We start from the raw sequence: 17,559 nt of genomic DNA on the forward strand, positions 1-17,559 counted from the left end.
AAACATGACTGTGTACCTCTGACACGTGATATTCTTTGTTTTTTTTATGTTTTCATCTGCCTCCATCTCATCTGTTACAACATCATCATAACTTCCTGTCCCACATCCACAAATCTCCATCATCCTTTGTCAAACATATCGATTATGTCAAACATATCGATTATGTCAAACATATCTATTATCTCGCATCAGCGCATATCAAAACCATCTCAACCTGGCTGAAACCAGGAGGACCCATCAGCTTTAGATGGATTAAACATCCAGCATGAAGGTCTTTTCAAACCTGCAGGTTTGTGTTCAACCTGAGGAGGTGAGATCATGAATTTCTCAACAACTTCTTGCTTTCTCAGCTACATGTAGAACCATGCATAAAATACAAAATAAAAGAAAATAAACCCCCACTGAGATCATTCTTGTACAGTCACTTGTTTACATAGAAAAAGTTTGTGAGTTAGTTAATGAAATATCAAATTATGATAATGTATCAAAAGGTCTGCTGAGATCAATAATTACCATAAAATTAAAGATTGTAAACTTCTACTACAGCGCAGTAAATAATTTATGGTAGTGTGTGTAAAAACTGTTGTAATATGAGTGGAGTCATCAGGTTATTGTAAGTCAGCAGACATGTTCATCCCGTCATGAACAGATGATGACAGGGTGAACAGTTTTACTTCATGCTGGTGTTTGATGAGCACGTGGTCTGCCTTCAGCTGACAGAGTGATTCAGTGTTGAAGACGTCTGCTGTCTATTAAATGCATTTTGAATTTCACTTGGGTTTTTTCATTAATATCTAGCCAGTGAAAGTGCTGACATGCATCCATGTCACAATATGACACAAAACCATATGATGGAAATTAGGAAACATGAGTGCAGGAATTTGATGCACTTCAATCAGTTGTGTCAACAAAAAAGACAAAATGCTGCCGACGATGTCACAAACTGCATCAACCAGTTTCTGAGACAGTTGCCCCCAGTGACAAGGTAGACAACTTTTCATACAAAAACAAAATGTAGATAATCACAGTCATGATTTTTAGAAAAATAATGAAGATATATAAAAATGTGATGGACTGGAGACCTGTCCAGGGTGTCCCCCGCCTCTCGCACAGTGACTGCTGGATATGGGCACCAGTGGCTTCTGTGTGAAGATAATGGATGGATGGAAGTATAAAAAGTATTTTAATGTTGTGTTCTTTAACCATTTTTTGCATTGACTGAAGTTAGCAGTGCAGAATCACAAAAATCACATACAGCTAGTCAAAGAAAGAAAGAAATGTTATAAAGGAGGCTTGTCATTGCATAGATATGTTGGTTACAGAGATTTTTATGCTTGCTTTTATGCGTTATCAGTGTACTGCAATTTGGCCATTGATGTTGTTTTTAAAGTGCTTTATAAATAAAGTTGTATTGTATATGTGCGGAAATATTTGGTTATTTTTATTAAAACCTCAGAATTTCATTATTGTATAATGTGATGGCAGTTTTTATAAATACACCAAATAATGATAAAAGTGACATTGACCATTTAAAATACTACCGTCTGTAAGCAATGTGCATGGGTACAAAATACTTTCTATACTAAAGCACATAAAACAAAACATTTTATTAAAGATATTATAAAACGATGCAAGACAAATTTCTAAAGCCAGAGTTTTAATTGGCAATAAGTATCAGAATCAGAATCAGAATGCCTTTATTGTCATTATACGCAGTACAATGAAATTAAGAGCCACTCCTTTTTCCAGTGCAAAAACACGCCTTAAGAAAACACACATTAAACACACACTAAAAATATCAAAAATGTAACGCAATATAGATATAATAATGAAAGTAAAAAATACAAGTATTACACAATTGTATTGCACATTATGGATATTAATGATGAACTGCTTGGAGAAGTATGGAAGCCCATTTCTGCCACATTTATTATAATGTACTAATCTTAGGATAGCATAATTTAATTAGGACTTGAATTTATAATTATGAAATTGTTCCTCAAAATAATGAGATTCTTTTTTTCTTTTTCATAAATTGCTTGGAGAAGCATGGAAGCCCATTTCTGCCCATCAACATTCGACAGGCCACCTCAGTCTCTATTTTTAAATCTCTCCTCAAAACACATCTGTACTCATTGGCATTTAACACAGTGTGATCTCATTTGGCATTTCGTTGTTGATGATTGTGTTCATCCATTTTGCTTTTACTCCCTGACATTTAACACAGGGTGATTTGATTTAGTATTTCATTGTTTCTCATTATATTTAATGATTTATGATTTTATTCATGTTGCTGTAATATGTTGTTATTAATACTTGATGCTGTGATCTTTTTTGGTAAGCACTTTGATAACAGTTACTGTTTTAAATGTGCTATATAAATAAATGTGACTTGACTTTGCGCTGTTCCACTTCTCACCGCCAGATGGCAGCACTGAGCGCAACATGTACAGGTGCGTCTTAAGATTTAGAATACAGTATGTTGAAAATGTTACATTTTTTTTGTCAGCCATTTCATAAAGTGAAACTCGTGTATTACATTGATTCATTACACAGAGTGAAATATTTCAAGCCTTTAATTCTTGTCATTTTGATGATTATGGCTTACAGATAATGAAAAACCTAAATTCTGTGTCAGAAAATTAAAGTCTTCAACAGCCAGCTTCTGTTTCTTTTGTGAGTGTGGGCAGGAGACAAGTCCTGCTGGAAAATGAAATCAGCATCTCCGCTTTTCAGCAGAAGGAAGCATGAAGTTTTCTAAAATGTCTTGGTAGATGCTGAGCTGAACACCAGCAGTTTACAATGTTCAACCTCTTCACAATATGTATTCCAATTTTCTGAGACCCTGAATTTTGGTTTATCATTATTTGTAAGATTTAAATTACAAGAAATAAAGGATTGAAATATTTCACTCTATGTTATGAATTCAAGCAATTTATGAGCTTCACTTTCTGAAATGATTGACAAAAAAATGAACTTTTTCACCATATTTTAATTGTTTGAGATGCACATGCATTATTTGACACTTCAGAGAACTGCAGGAATCCATCATCATCCAGCTCTATAATTAATATAACAGCCCCAATGGGTCATATACTGTCTGTAAATACAAAGAATGGATTTTTTTTTATAACATTGATGTTAAATCTTCTCATATGATTTAAAAAAATATATAAAATCAAGTTTAAGGTAGAAAGTTTAATTAGACAATCCTGTCATGACAATCTAATGAAACTGTTCCAGAAGCACAAACCCAAAGGGGAAGATGCACGACTGCTTCACTGACACGGGACGTTTCAGCGTCTGCAGAAGTTTAACTAAAGATGTGCCGTTTAACTAGATGATTGGCTCATCCATCACACATCTGGCTGCAACATTTGTCTCTTTTAGCAAGTCAGAATCTTGTCTCACACCTCCTGAGGCAGAGTTTAATGTTTGGACCCTCCAGTGACAGACAGGAAGGAGGTAACACAGATAAACGAGCTGCAAACATGAGGAAAACAAACTCTGTGAAAGTGTGCGTTTAAATATTTTGCATGTGTAGCACACACAGTTAAAAGTAATGATGCCTAAATGGAAAATAATGTTTTTTAGGATACTTATGGAAGAGCTACAAGCCTTTAGGGCATGATCCATTACAGCTTACCAAGGAAAAAGTGGTTGTCTTTACCAGTTGTGGAAAATTACTACAAATCCGCACAACTGACATAATTTATGAATGCGTTCTGAGGCACAATAGGAAAATAAAATGACATGACACAACTACATATGGAGATAAAATAATAAAAAAAAAAACTACGTTGTTTGAAGAATGTGTCCTCCTAAAACTGAGTAACCAAATGAAATGACTTAAGTGGACGACTGATAAAAAGTTTATTCATCCCGCTGATAACCATTACAAACTTATTTTGGCATATTTTGAAACAACTAGGGACAAATATGATGTGAAAATCAAGATTTCTTCAAGTTAGGCTCTATTTCAACAGCAGCACAATAAATACAAACACAGTCAAACCTTTGATTGATGTATTTAAGTCTAAACCTAAAATAAAACTGTTAGATTTGTTTATCTACACACGTATAAGAAGTTATCACCAGCTAAAGCAAAAAGATGAAGCCAAATGACTGAAGATGGATAAATATTTTCAGACAGAACCCAATTAGGTACATCTTGTTTAAGTCTTTAGAAGGAATTTATATAAAAATGTATGGGTGGGTGGGGGGCATTGCACACCTCGGGCCTCTCCTTGATGGTGCCTCTGACTCTCGGTGACCAGTATGTGTTAATGTCTGGTGAAAAGATGCAATTAAAAAATAGTAAAAAAAAAAATAAAAAAAATGCACACCTTACTACTCCCCCAACACATAATAATCAATAAAATGGTGGAGTAGATGTTAAAATGGTTTTAAGTAGCAATATGAAGATGTTTGTGTCTGTGACTATAGTCGTCTTCTTTTGCCGTCAACAGACTTGTATTAATGCAGACTGAGGGTCTGTGTTTAACATTTTCACTCCAGGGAGTGTCTGTATGTGACTAAACCTGATAAGATGATTTGACGTCTGTGCTTTCTTTGTATTTTGTTAATTTTATTATTTTAAAACTATAAATTAGGTTCAAACAGTTGTGGGACTAGTGGTTTGGACACAAAATCCTCAGATCTTTCACTGCCTCCATCATCAGGTGTGATTTCTGGTTGAAGGACACACAGACGAGTGATCCCGATGGTTGCACACAAAAACAACGAACATCTGGAAGAACTTGATTATTTCCCACACGATGCCACCCAATCGAAACTTTCCCACGGCTTGTGTCGGGATTGTGTGATCTCCAGAGACGTCACGAGTCCACCTCAGCTGTTAATGTGACATCATCCGTGAACACGAGGTCCTGGAGTTCCCATTAGTAGCCGGCAAAAAAACAACTAAAGCATCTCAAAAACACAGACACGATGAGGACTGTGCACGTACGACGTTAAGCCTGGATAAAGTGGAACGGATTCTTCCAACATCCAGATTATTATTCCCCGTTTGACCCGGACAAGGTCTGAACAAGTATCTGCAGAGTCAGGTTTAGTCTTTAGCGCAGGTTAACCAAGGTAAGGTATTAGGTCACATCAATGCTGGAATCAGTTTGTTCCCCAAGTGTCTGCTACGCTGTATGATGACAAGGTTTTCTTTCACTTACCATTCTACTGCCTAAATAAATCATAAATGATAATAAATCATAAAATGTGTATTTTTACTGCAAAACACTCCAAAAATGTGTTAAAGTGAACAGCTGTGCAAGTAAACAGGGAGGCTTGGTTATCTCTCTCTGTACAGTTTTATTTACATGATACTATTCTGTTGTACTGCTGGATAGCAAGATTATATGTAATACATAAATATCAACACGGTTTGTTGTTTTTTTTCTTTCATGTTTTGTACAAATTTGCATATAACTAAGTCAGAAAAGGAACTCAAGCAGATACAGTTAATACAAATAATAAAAACATCCTCACAGGGGAAAGTAACAAGTCACAAACATACGTGTCAGGCAGCTATGAAAACATACGTTTTAGCACAAATACGTGCTCATGCACGCACACACGCTCTCTGCAGCGCTCCACAGCAGACACACAGACGGATGAGAAGTTACGACTACTCTTGATTTCTACAATTGTTCATAAACCTAACTCTGGCATGCTCCTGTACTTCTGTAAACATGTGCTGATAAACCGGGCAGCTCAACAGCTAAAACGACTGAGGGGGGGGGGATCAGGAGGTTTCACACCCACATTCCAACACACACACACACACACACACACACACACTGTGCTCACAACAATGCTGTTAGCGCAATAAAAAAACAAATAAAGAGCACTGAATCTGTGCGCCAACATCAGTACAATTAAAACAGATAATTGATTCTCTGGAAATAAAACTCCCCCAAAACCCAAACAAGTGAGCAATACTTCTTAAACACCAACTTCAGATGAACAGAAACTCATGCACGTATTCATTTATGCCCCAACAACATCGTAGCCTTAAAACAACCCACCAGGCTCACTGGGAACAGGTGATGTCCTTCCTCCCAGAACACACATCTGTGCACGCAGCCCCGCACCAGGCGTTGGATTATAATCTGTGACTGGACAAGCTGGGAAATTATTCTAAGCGAAAGTGGATTTTTTTTCGTCTTCCAACTAGCACGATTCCTCTGACGGAAACAGTCGTTACGAGATGACCAGAGGGTCAAAGCTGACGCTGAAGTAAAAGGGGAAGACAACGGTAGCTCGACACAGCAGCTCTGAGGTAGATAAAGCTAGGAGAGAAACTAAAAAAATCCTCTTCTGCAACGACGGAGACAGGATTATTTTTTCTTCTTTTGTTAAACTGAGTGACAACTCATGGATCCTTTGTGTTGGATAATGCGACACACAGCAGGGTTCAGTGAAATGACGGTTTGGCACAAAGTGGCACCTGGTCTGGGTGAGAGGAGCGCAGCGTGTCCTGGACAGTTTGCCTGGTCTGCTCTTAACGACACACTCTTATTCTTAGAAAATCAAAAGGACTTGACGGCGGCAAATTCACACACACACACACACACAAAAAATAGAATAAAACGAACTAATAAATGGATCAAAAAATGAGAAAAGTGATCACTCATGCATCTCCATCAAACAGGATTTCTTTTTTTTTTTGTTCTCTCTCCATTAATTTCTCCAAGTTTGTGATTTTGTAAATCAAGTCCTCCCGCTCATCAATCACTCATGCCGGTGCTCGTTTGAAAAGTTTGCACTCATACTCCAGTCTTTCTCAAGGTGGTTCCTCATGGATGCTGCTGTTGTTTTTCTTTCTTCCATTTAAAAAAATAATAATAAAAAAATCTATATTCTCTGGATCTTGTCAGCAACAACCACAGGATTCTCTTTACGGATCTTAGCAGCAGCCTCGGCCTTGTAATCGTAGGGACAGTTGTGCTTGTCGGAGTATCGATGGATGCCACAGAACAGGTTGCCACAGCGACAGTCAAACCCTGGAAGCACAAATATCAAATCATGAACCCTAACAGAGAAGCAAAATAGAACGACTGATCTGCTTTTCCAGTAAAACTAAGACCTTCCTCTAAAAGGAAAACTACGCCCCCCCCCACCCCGCTCACCTGTAAGACCCACTCTTTTGCGGCACATGAAGCACCTGTTCTTCTTAGGTTTGGGCGTGTCACTCTTGTTTTCATCGGCGCTAGAGGAAACTACAGGAGTTGGGCTAGAGGCAGCAGGCTGACTTACAACTGCACACAGAAGATCACAAAAAAAGTGTTCATTAGGATTAGTAGTTCACAACAGCAGCAAACATGTTTGATAAGATCAATTCAATACTTTATACAAACAGAATAACACGCATAGAAAACATGAACTATTTGTCTCTCTTCTCTGAACTGTCTCGTGTTCTTGGCAGAATTTAGTACACTGCACAAAGACTGTAGCAGGAAGGAACAAATCTGAGTGTCCTGTGCTTTAGAAGTATTTTTAAACAGGCTTATTTTTAGGCACCATCTCCTCCTTGAAGGCTGTAAGTAGAACCAACTGTTGAGTTTAAGGTACGCAGCAAAGCATCCAAAATAAACTGCGGCAGCAGCGACACCTTCAAATCAAAGCTCGTTTTAGGATGTCTGTCAGCTTTCATCTGTGTCACAACATGTTCTAAGACGTGTCTGTTAAACAAACATGTTCGTGTGCGTTTTACCAGGCTCTAGAGGTTCAGGCTTGTCCTCTCTGGAGATGCTCATCTCTGTCATCTGTTGAGTTACAGGAAGAGACCCTTGAACAGTCCTGCAAGTGTAATTTTGAAGGAAGATCAGTCAGTCACAAGTCCAGACAGCCTCAAATTGGAGGAAAATTCTTAATTGATCTCGAACAGTAAAATCCAGACCTCACTAACCTAGACATGTCTGGTGAAGAGGCAGGGGAGGCATCAACCTTGGCTAGACTGGCTTCTAGTCTCTGGATGGCTGAGACCTCTGAGGTAGGACTAGCAGTGGAGCCTTAATGAGGACAGAGTCAGTCAAAACAACAAACAATCAAACTGTGTCCTGTACACTGACTTTAGAATTAAAGTATAGAACCCACAAAATAAATATATACCAAGAAACTTGTGGAAGATTTACTACATGTTTATAAATATGCAACAGGATAAACACGGTCTAAGTTTTGAGAGAAACTAGTGGGTGTGAAATGTTTTTGCCGTCTTACCCATTGGGCCGAGGGGGCTCATGCGGTCGCTGCTCTGCTGTCGTGTCAGGTGTTCCTTGTAGCACACAGAGCACATACCGTTGGTTCGTGGGTTGCCATAGAAACCGCAGCCCATGGCACAAAGCATGGGGACCGGGCTCTGGTTGGTCTCTTGAGCCATTGCTAACAGAGACAGAGAAAAGAGACGGAGTGAGAATGCTCATTAGACCCGACAGGCGCAGAAAGAAAAGCAGCTGTTTACAAAGAAACACCTCAGTTTGACACGGCCATCGATGGAAGACCGACTGATAACACAGGAAATCATTTGATGAACATTTAACAACAACACGTCCGTTTTGACCTGCCCTTTAGTCCGAATACTGTAATGAGTGCTTCTCTACAGGAAGCCCGGAGAACAAACAACACACACTGTTCTCTTCAGCACTTCTGGCTTAAATTGGACTCTTCTGTCCCACAGCTTAGTTCACCATGTCCCCCCTTCCTCGCTTTTATCTTTTTCATCCCTTGAACCCTTGTGGCAGCTCTGAGAACAGTAGAAACCACCATTCCAAGAAGCTAAGCCACATTTGTATTTAGGAAGATCCTTACAGATCCTTAGAACTAACTAAAATGTTTGTGGAGGACTAACAATGAACCTTTTGATCGCTCTTGGGGTAAAAAAAACAAAAAAAACAACATTTGATTATTCACAACACTCCCTCGTCAGGGTACTGTACATCCTTCATCTAAACACAAACTGAAGCCTTGACTCACTGGCCGTCAAATCACCATGAAAGAACAAACATTTCTCATCAGGTGGAACAACGTTCTGTTCCCAGAAGATACTAAATCAAGTAGGTCAGCTGTTACAGAAAGCATCCCGTGCTCCTCGTCACACAAGGTATGCATGCCAAAACCCCAATCTTTCATTGCTCAGTCAGCCAATAAACAACCCTGTATGGGTGAGGTTTGGCAGAACAAGAAGTCCTGTGACGTGGTTGTCTGCCTTTGCTGCAATACAACAGGAAGTTGTGTAATGGGAAACACTGATGTTTACGCAACAGATCAAAAACATTCACGACGAACATCCAAGACAGAAAGACGTAGATAATTCATCTGATCACACAGCAACAGTATCACATTCTAGTTGAAAACATGTGGCCCTGTTCTGATGCAACATGACAACTGGTTGCTTGTTCTGGTCTGACGACACAAAAACAGGACAGGCAAGATGATGGCTGCCATGTGTCTTTAGACTGCCCTGTAATCTTATTTCAGGTGTCCCAGCTAACAAGCGCCTTAAAAATCACGAACAAACCGCGTTTCCTTCTTTGTTTCGCTGCCCCTTCAAAGAATCACCACTCGATCAACAAAGAGTTTTCTTGGAAAAAGTCTACAAAGACCTCTGGTCATTTGTGTCACATGTTCCACTCCTGACTACTGAAAAATACCAGAAAGGAAGGCAAATTTAGACAGTGTAAAACCAGTGGAGCTGAACGGGACATCTGTGCAAAACAGATTTCTGTTTGGAGCGAGACCACAATGATCCAAGTCCCAGGACTGCGAACTTTCTGACACAAAGGAACAATGGATGGCAAGACTCAGCTGTCATGTCTGGTCCAGCTGTCATACAAACAGCAGGCAGGTCGCCTCAACTAAAACTCCTCTACACAACACAAACAAGACAAAAACCTCTCCCTAAAATAAAGTCCATCTGACAGGGGCTTTCCAGCACCAGACGCAACCCCAATTTCCTGAAACACAAACTCTTGTGAGAACAGCTCTTGAAATGGTGCGGTGGTTTTAGAGCACTCTAAAAAGGAACATATGTGAACTAATCTCGTGCAAACAAAGGGGAAGACTGAGCCTCTTCATCATCTGCAAACTTGGCTCATATTTCAGGCCCTGCTGGGTTAGAAACTCCTGAGTCACAGCGAAGGACAGGCCAGAAACAGCACAGTTTTATGTTGAAGTGCTCAGTTATTCACCTGAAAACATGGCACAACATAAAACAGAAGCAGCAGCAGGAAGGAAGGCATTGCTGATCTGTGAAACAAGAAGAGTCTAGACTCTCTGCTGCCTTTGTTTCTTCTCTCTTCCTTTGTAATCTCGTTGCTTCCTGTTCAGACATCGGCTTCTACCTCGAATTTGACGCACATTCTGCGCTTATACTCATTTTCTGCGTGTTCTCAACAAAGCAGAAATGGTTATATAATCACAATTAAGCACTTAGGAACGGCTTGCTGATCCCACAAAGTCTTTTAACACCGAGCAAAGCCCCTTCTTCTCTCCCAGCACAAACTAGTGTACTGTAAAAAAAATGGTTAATCATTTAATATTTCAGCAAAAGCTGGATAGTAATTTGAGAGCAAGTCTCTCGCTCTACTTGTCTATTCGGCTTATAAATTTTCTATTTCTAGACAGGAATTAACAGGCTTTGCTTCCCCATCCCCCAGCTCGGGACAAATAGAAAAACAAGACAGAAAGCAGGACTAGCTGGCTCCCTCCCTCGTTTTCGTCTTTTAACCAGTCACGTTTAAACATTTGTGTTAATTCGTCAGAGGTGGAAAAAACATGGTGGTGGTGTTAAATGAGCAAAAACATAAAAATAAATCCAGGTCGTTCGCCACACAAAACCTATCGAGCACAAACCGCCTGACCTTTTAAGCCACAGTTAAAGGTCGCCATGATGAACCACCATCCCAGCAGAAACTCCTGCGTTTCTCGTTGCTTACCTCATAAAGTAAACCCACTTTAACTCCAAAATAAGCCCCGTAAAAAAAAAAAATCAGATAATCACCTGCTAAAAGAATTGATGGATTTCTCGCGAGAGGACAACAAAAGTGACCGTTTCAGCAGAAAACGTCGATTGTTTCGAGTTCCGGTGTCGTCCTTTTTTTTATCGTCCACGGTGTTTCTGTCTCGTTGTTCTCCCTGTCAGGCGGCTTGAAACGGGTCTGACGGTCCCCCCTCCTCGGCCTCCTGCCTGTCCTCCTTCTTTTCTCCGTGTCCCGTCCTCTTCTGGATGGATGTTTGTTTCCTTCTTTAGCAAGAGGAGTGGTGGATGATGTCACGGGTAAAACAACGCGTTCCCATTGGCTGCCCGCGGAGCCCCCGAGCAGCTCGCTCTGTGACGGAGGGAGGGGCACGAGAGCGAGGGGGGAAAGTCCGGTGTGCGCATGCGCCAAAATCAGGATTGCGTTTTTACGTGTCTTTTCGTCACCCTCCTACAAGGTACTGAGTAATCCACCTACAGGTGGAAGCATGACTGAACAGGCTACTGACACAAAATAAAATGTATTAATATTATTTGAGCGCATGATTACCAAACAAATCATGTCCGTACTGTTTGTTCCATGAAAGGCTATAAATTATTGGTTAAATTGTTCGTATTCATTGAACATTTATTTATACATGTTAGTCTCACTGAGTCACGTCACGAGGACTCATTTACACAAGAGACCTGTTTTAAACAAAAACACAGATGAGGTACACACATCAATAAGCATTCAAAGCATAAAAAATGAAAAATAAATAAAAGAAGTGCCATCAAACAAAATTTTTAAAAGCATTATAAAATGGTGTAAAATAGTAAAAGCTTTCTACTGACTATGTGAAATAAGTCATCAGAGGTGGAAAGGCTACTGAAAATTTGTACTCAAGTACAAGTACTGGTACACTGTTTAAATTGTACTCAATTACAAGTAAAAGTACTGGCTGTTTTAAAAAAATACTTAAGTAAGAGTACAAAGTACTCTTCCCAAAAACTACTCAGGGTATTAATTACTTTTTAACTAATATGTGTTTTATTGTGTTGTCAATTTCAGGTCTCTCTTGTAAATGAGTCCCCGAGGCTCAGTGGGATTAACCTGTCTAAATAAAGGTTGAATGAAAAAAATAGAAGGCATTCAATTCGATTTAATAGCTACATTCAAAGCGCATTTCTCAGACGAACAATAAAGTATAGAAAAATTACACTAAGGCCATTTCTTTTCTAAACAAATGTAGATAAAGCAGGAATTAAGCTTGTTAAAAGAAATACAAAAATGTTTTTGAACCAGCATAGAACAGTTTAAACTTTCTGTCTGTAGTTCACAGGCCATTTAGTTATTATCTGCTGCTATTTGTATCTATATTTTTATTTTATGTTTTCCTGTCCGCTGTGCTTGTTTGTTTCTATTGTACAGCACTTTGGTTGGCCTTGTTGCTTTTTTAAGTGCTCTATAAATAAATTGGTATGGTATGGTATGATAGTTTAACAATTTAACTGGTAGTTTAACTGTTTAACTGGTAGTTTAACAGTTTAAACTTTTCCAAATACACTACGAACAACAGGTAGGTAAATGACATTTCTGTCACCCTTCACTTTCTGAACCTTTTGTTCAGTGTCAGCAGGAGCTGGTTTTACAACAGATGAACAGTTTGAATATTAATTCAAATTATGGCCGTACTCAGTAGCGACTTCTGATTTTAAAAGTAACAAAGTAGATTACATGGTCTAAATTGTAAGTAAGAGTAAAATTACACACTTGAAAGAAATACTCATGAAAGTACAAGTACCAAAAAAAATCAACTTAAATACAGTAACATGAGTATTTGTAATTCATTACTTCCACCCATGTAAGTCATACAGTGAAGCAGCGCAAGAGCAGATTTACAACTGGACAAATATGAAGCTGGTTTGTTGCTAGCACTCTTTTACACAATGTAAACACTTTTATCAGTTGGCAAAGAAAAAAAAAAAGATGGTTTAAAGACGCTCCAATGATTGTTCCTAACTGATTTAAACTAGTTTCAGTGCTAGTACAAAGAACAAAAATCTTTTCTTTTTTTTTACAATAAAATAGTAATCTTGTGAAGACACTTAAAAAAGAAGCTCAAAATCCCCATCTAAATTATCATAACACACATCTCATCCAGAAACTTTGATAAAATATTCAGCTGTAAGGAGATCATACATGTACGTTCTAACATCTGTAATCTAAATATAGCCCTAGAAATGAGTTTTACAGATGTGCACAAACAGAAAGAAGCATGCACAAGAAGCACACTCGTGTTAATGTTGGAAGTGTGAACACTGTGCGTGTTACAAAAGAAGTCATAATTAGAGATCCTGTTTTTTTATCTTAGTTATAAAACAAAAATAGTTCTGTAGTTATAAAAAGGGTTGTAACACCTCTGTAGATAATTGGGGAAAGCTGGGTTGTTTAGCAAGTTCATAAAAAGATGTGAATCTGAATGAGGTGCGGTATTCATTCATTCAAAGATGAATCACATTGAGCCCCAGAGACTCATTTACAAGTGAGACCTGTTTTAGACAAACAGACAAAAATATGGGAAAGAGAAAACATCTTGTGACTTCTCTATGTGACTGGTATCTTGTGACTAAATTAAAAAATCCAAGATGTTGTTTAAATCATAATCATATAGTGAGAAAACAGGGTCAGTAAATTGACAGCAGTTCTTGTGGTGACTGATAAATCAAAGCTGGTCAGACTTTGTGGAAGCTGGTCAGATGTCTTGCTGACTAGACGGAATCAGCTGCCGGACTTTGGACTCCTGACCCAACCAAAAACTATTACAACATCACAGTGAAACCCTCACAATAAGACAAATCACATGAGCTATTGGTGCTAAAGGAAGTTTGACCCTAACTTCAGCTTTTGTTTGTTTGTTTGTTTGTTTTAGATCTACAGGCACAAGAGCGTGTTATTTGCTGTCCCTGCTGTTGTGAAACGTAGAAACCAGTCACTCGCAGCGTGTTATTTCTGTTGTATAGTTAGCCCCAAGGTTCAACAAGTCAAAACATATCCCCATAACCCCCCCACCCCCACCACCTTTTCAGTATTACGTCAGGCGCACGGCTCCAGGCGCTGCAAGCAGCTCTGTTGATCAAGCAAACACCCGTGCTGTGTGTTAGCGTGTACTTTCTGAGGGAACATGCTGTCATGGTAGTGAGCGGATTCATGGAAACGCCGACTGGAACAGTCTGGAAGCCACAGAACGTTTTAAACAGAAACTGGAAGTGGAGCAAAATGAAAGTAAAAATAGGTGCTTCTGTGGATTTCACCTGACTTTTTATAAATGTGCTTTCTTTTCCTTCCCCTGAACACACAGACAGGAAACTGTAGTTCAAGGTACATGTACACAAACAAACAGTGGGCAACTTGTTAATGTTTTACAGCTTAAGACTAACTTTATACATTCAGCTTATTAGATTTTGTATGTATTTCTTCAAGGTCCTATAGTATATTTTCAAAAGAAAACACAACAAGAGGCTTTATCAGAAAAGAAACTATTGATCCAAAATTCAATAGAAAGGACCTTCTTGACCTTTCTTGGAAGAGAGTCTCTACGATCAGCAGGGCCTAAAACATGTTTACGCAAATAAGTCTTAGTTATTTTATATCATATCATGTGAACTTATCAAAGGAGCAACGTCACGATGACCAGAACGATCAGAAATGAGCAGGGCTCGCTAAACTGCACCGTGTAAAACTTGTGTTTGTGTTGATCATCGCTCCTCTATTGTTCAGTCTAAAAACTTGAAAGCTGTGAGTAAAAGCACAGGGAGTGTGTGTGTGTGTGTGTGTGTGTGGGGGGGGGGGGTGTAGGAAGCCCTGTCTGTGTTTTACACTGAGCTCTTTGTAGTGTTGTGCTGACACAGGCCTGTACAGAGCAGAGAAGAAGGAGCATGTGTGTGGTTAGTATGTGAAGGTTCATGGGTTCCAGGGAGAGGAGAGGGGGAGGTGAGGGGGGAGGCAGTTGAGGAGAGACTGGGGAGGTGTTGAGTATCATCACCCATCCCCCCCCTCCCTCGCTGTCACGGCCTCTGGATAAGAGCGTGTTTTCCAAGGATGTAGGTGTTTATCCATTTCTTCTTGTTTGTTTTTTTTTTTATACCCCATGACGGATGCACGTGAGAGACTGAAAGTGACAATGTTGCCATGACAACAGCTTGCACAATTTACAACCATCTTTTTGTGTAAGTGTGCTGTCTACGTATACGCGTGTGTGCAAACGTGCACGTGTGTGAGGATTACTTCTGTGAATCTGGAGCAGCCTGTTTGTAGTTACCAGGCAGATATTGGCCCACGACACCCACACACACCCATGCATGCACATGCACAGAGGCACAGCTTGCTTGTGTCTGGCTTTGGTGCGGTGAGACCCTGTTGATAAAGCAGTTAGTGGTGGAGATGGCAGCTTATCTACAGAGGCGGCGTCTGGGCCTCGATAAGCTTGGTCCTGCAGCTGATCAGAACACGGGCTGCAGGACTCGGCCTGCTCGGATCTCTAAACGTGTGCTGAGTAAAGAGAAATGCTTTTCAGGTACAGCACATCTGAGGGATTTATTAAACCCATGATATATGAGGCATGAGAACGCTCATCAGAGACTCTACTTCCTCAGGCGGCTGAGACAAGCCGGTCTGGGAAGCTCAGTCCTCACCTCCTTCTACAGGTGTGCAGTGGAGAACATCCTGTGCTCCAGCATCAACGTGTGACAAGGAGGCTGCACAGCTGCAGAAAGAAAAGCTTTGCAGAGAGTGGTGAAGGCTGCACAGAAGTCTGTCGGAGTCTGTCTCCCCACCATCACAGACATCTACACCTCCAGATGCAGGAAGAGGGCCACCTGCATCATGAAGGACCCCACTCACCCAGCACACACACTTTTTGCCTCGCTCCCCTCAGGCAGGAGGTTGAGGAGCATTAAGTGTAGAACCACTAGACTGAGGAACAGCTTCTACCCTGAGGCTGTTAGACTCATGAATCTCTAACCAGTAAAATCACTGTGAAAAATCACATCATGCTGCTGCTGATGTTTCATGTCGCTGTGTTCATGCGTGCTCATCTGCTCACACAGACTCATGTTCGTGCTGCTGTTCGACGTAATGTTTTTATACTATTAGTGCTTAGCATATTTGTAGTTAACATTTTTCTTAGTTCATATCTTAGATCTTTACATTTTATTGTTGGATGTAACTGGGACCCTGTGTACACAGTTTCGTTCCACCACATGTGCCACATGTGGTGGGAATGACAAATAAAGAAACTCTGACTCTGATATATTCATTTGCATTTATGCTATTATATTGTTATATGTAAGACTGAGGAGAAACACAGCAGGAAAAAATAAAACAAATACATTTTAGTCAGTGATTCATAATTTAGGAATGTTGTTCTTGGTTCTGGACAGTGAGGAGTCTCACCTCGCAAAGTAAACATCTCAATCTAAACTCTTTCCTTTGTGTTGTCTCCTCCAGCTTTTATGTTTGTACGGGTGCTGATCTATCTTGTGTGAAGTGTCTTCACATGTGGTTCTTGTAAAAAGGTCTTGGGGGGTCAAACCTGCAGGGAGGAGCTGCATTCTCATGCAACACTGCATTCGTGACATTTCGGTAAAAAGCAACAATGTTGCTGTTGAAGTTTCCACCTGTTCTGTGTGGGTTTGTTCACTTCCAGCTGACACACTCCTGTGAGTGACTGGACTCCTGCATGTTGTGATAAAGTGCAGCCATCTACCCCTGCATGTGAAAGTAAGAGCGTGTGCATGTGTTTGCAGCAGATGTCCAGAGTTCCAGACGGGCTGGTCTTTGTTGCTGCTCTCTCGTGCACACAGACGGCCCCAGCCACGTGCTTCTCTGACTGCAGGGACAGGCCACGCCTTCTTCTCCTCTCCTCCTAATCTTTCAGTTTCAGAGGCCAAGTCCTGCCCTTAACAACACCCAGAGTCTATCAGGGTTTGCCTGCCAGATGATGACGCTGCTTTTACTCATGCATGCTCAGTTTTTTTCCCCATCCAGACAGTGAGCCGAAAATATATGATCTGAGCTGAGCAACACATTCCCTCGTTATACACAACAACTAATTGTGTCATTTTCCACATCGCTCTTTTCTTGTCACAATAAGAGACAAGAAGAAGGAATTTGATTACAGCCGAAACAAGGGAGGGATAGATTTAGCTGCGGAAGGGATAAGTTTTCACCTGAAGCTACATCAACACGGGTTAAACTTATTAAATCAGTTTCTCATTTAGTATTTTCTTGATGTGTTACATTAATTTCACTGCTCAAAAGCAAATCGCCACCCCAGGTGGTCTATACTATGACGAAACAAGCCTGTATGGTACGTAAACTGCAAATATCTGTATATGATGAATGTCTCGTCTCAGTGCCTACGGCGAGAACGTGTTTACAGTCTGACTCACATCTGGATTAACCTGTGCTCTTCTCTCACTTCTCGTCCTTCTTTGACAAAAACAAGCCAGGTTTATACCCTCAGGACGTGAACTTCTTGCTGTTGAACAGAAGAGATGGTAATGCCATTTGGATTCAGGTGTTTTGC

At 40.1% G+C, this 17,559-nt stretch overlaps 1 protein-coding gene across 2 annotated transcripts; it reads right to left on the reverse strand.

Annotated features, from left to right (window-relative positions):
* Window positions 1-5,308: 5,308 nt before the first annotated feature.
* Window positions 5,309-11,235, reverse strand: zfand5a (zinc finger, AN1-type domain 5a). 2 transcript variants are annotated; one of them, XM_037681136.1, is made up of 6 exons: window positions 11,015-11,235; window positions 8,236-8,397; window positions 7,925-8,027; window positions 7,730-7,815; window positions 7,146-7,274; window positions 5,309-7,019 (listed from the first exon to the last, which is right to left on the reverse strand). In XM_037681136.1, exons 2-6 carry the CDS (start codon window positions 8,393-8,395, stop codon window positions 6,871-6,873), a joined length of 627 nt encoding a protein of 208 aa, XP_037537064.1. In that variant the 5' UTR covers window positions 8,396-8,397; window positions 11,015-11,235; the 3' UTR covers window positions 5,309-6,870. The 2 variants fall into 2 exon arrangements, with proteins under 2 accessions (XP_037537064.1, XP_037537063.1); XM_037681135.1 differs by having other exon boundaries at window positions 7,916-8,027.
* Between the last annotated feature and the right edge of the window lie 6,324 nt (window positions 11,236-17,559).

Source organism: Nematolebias whitei, chromosome 8 (genome assembly GCF_014905685.2).
Source record: "Nematolebias whitei isolate Nwh7 chromosome 8, NemWhi1, whole genome shotgun sequence".
Classification (NCBI taxonomy): Eukaryota; Metazoa; Chordata; class Actinopteri; order Cyprinodontiformes; family Rivulidae; genus Nematolebias; species Nematolebias whitei.

Coding starts and splice junctions, on each gene's coding strand:
- zfand5a (XM_037681135.1), bottom strand. CDS start 8,395: ATGGCTCAAGAGACCAACCAGAGCCCGGTCCCCATGCTTTGTGCCATG. Junction 8,028..8,235: donor GAGCCCCCTCGGCCCAATGG/GTAAGACGGCAA, acceptor GTCCTCATTAAG/GCTCCACTGCTAGTCCTACC. Junction 7,816..7,915: donor GACATGTCTAGGTTAGTGAG/GTCTGGATTTTA, acceptor TTACACTTGCAG/GACTGTTCAAGGGTCTCTTC.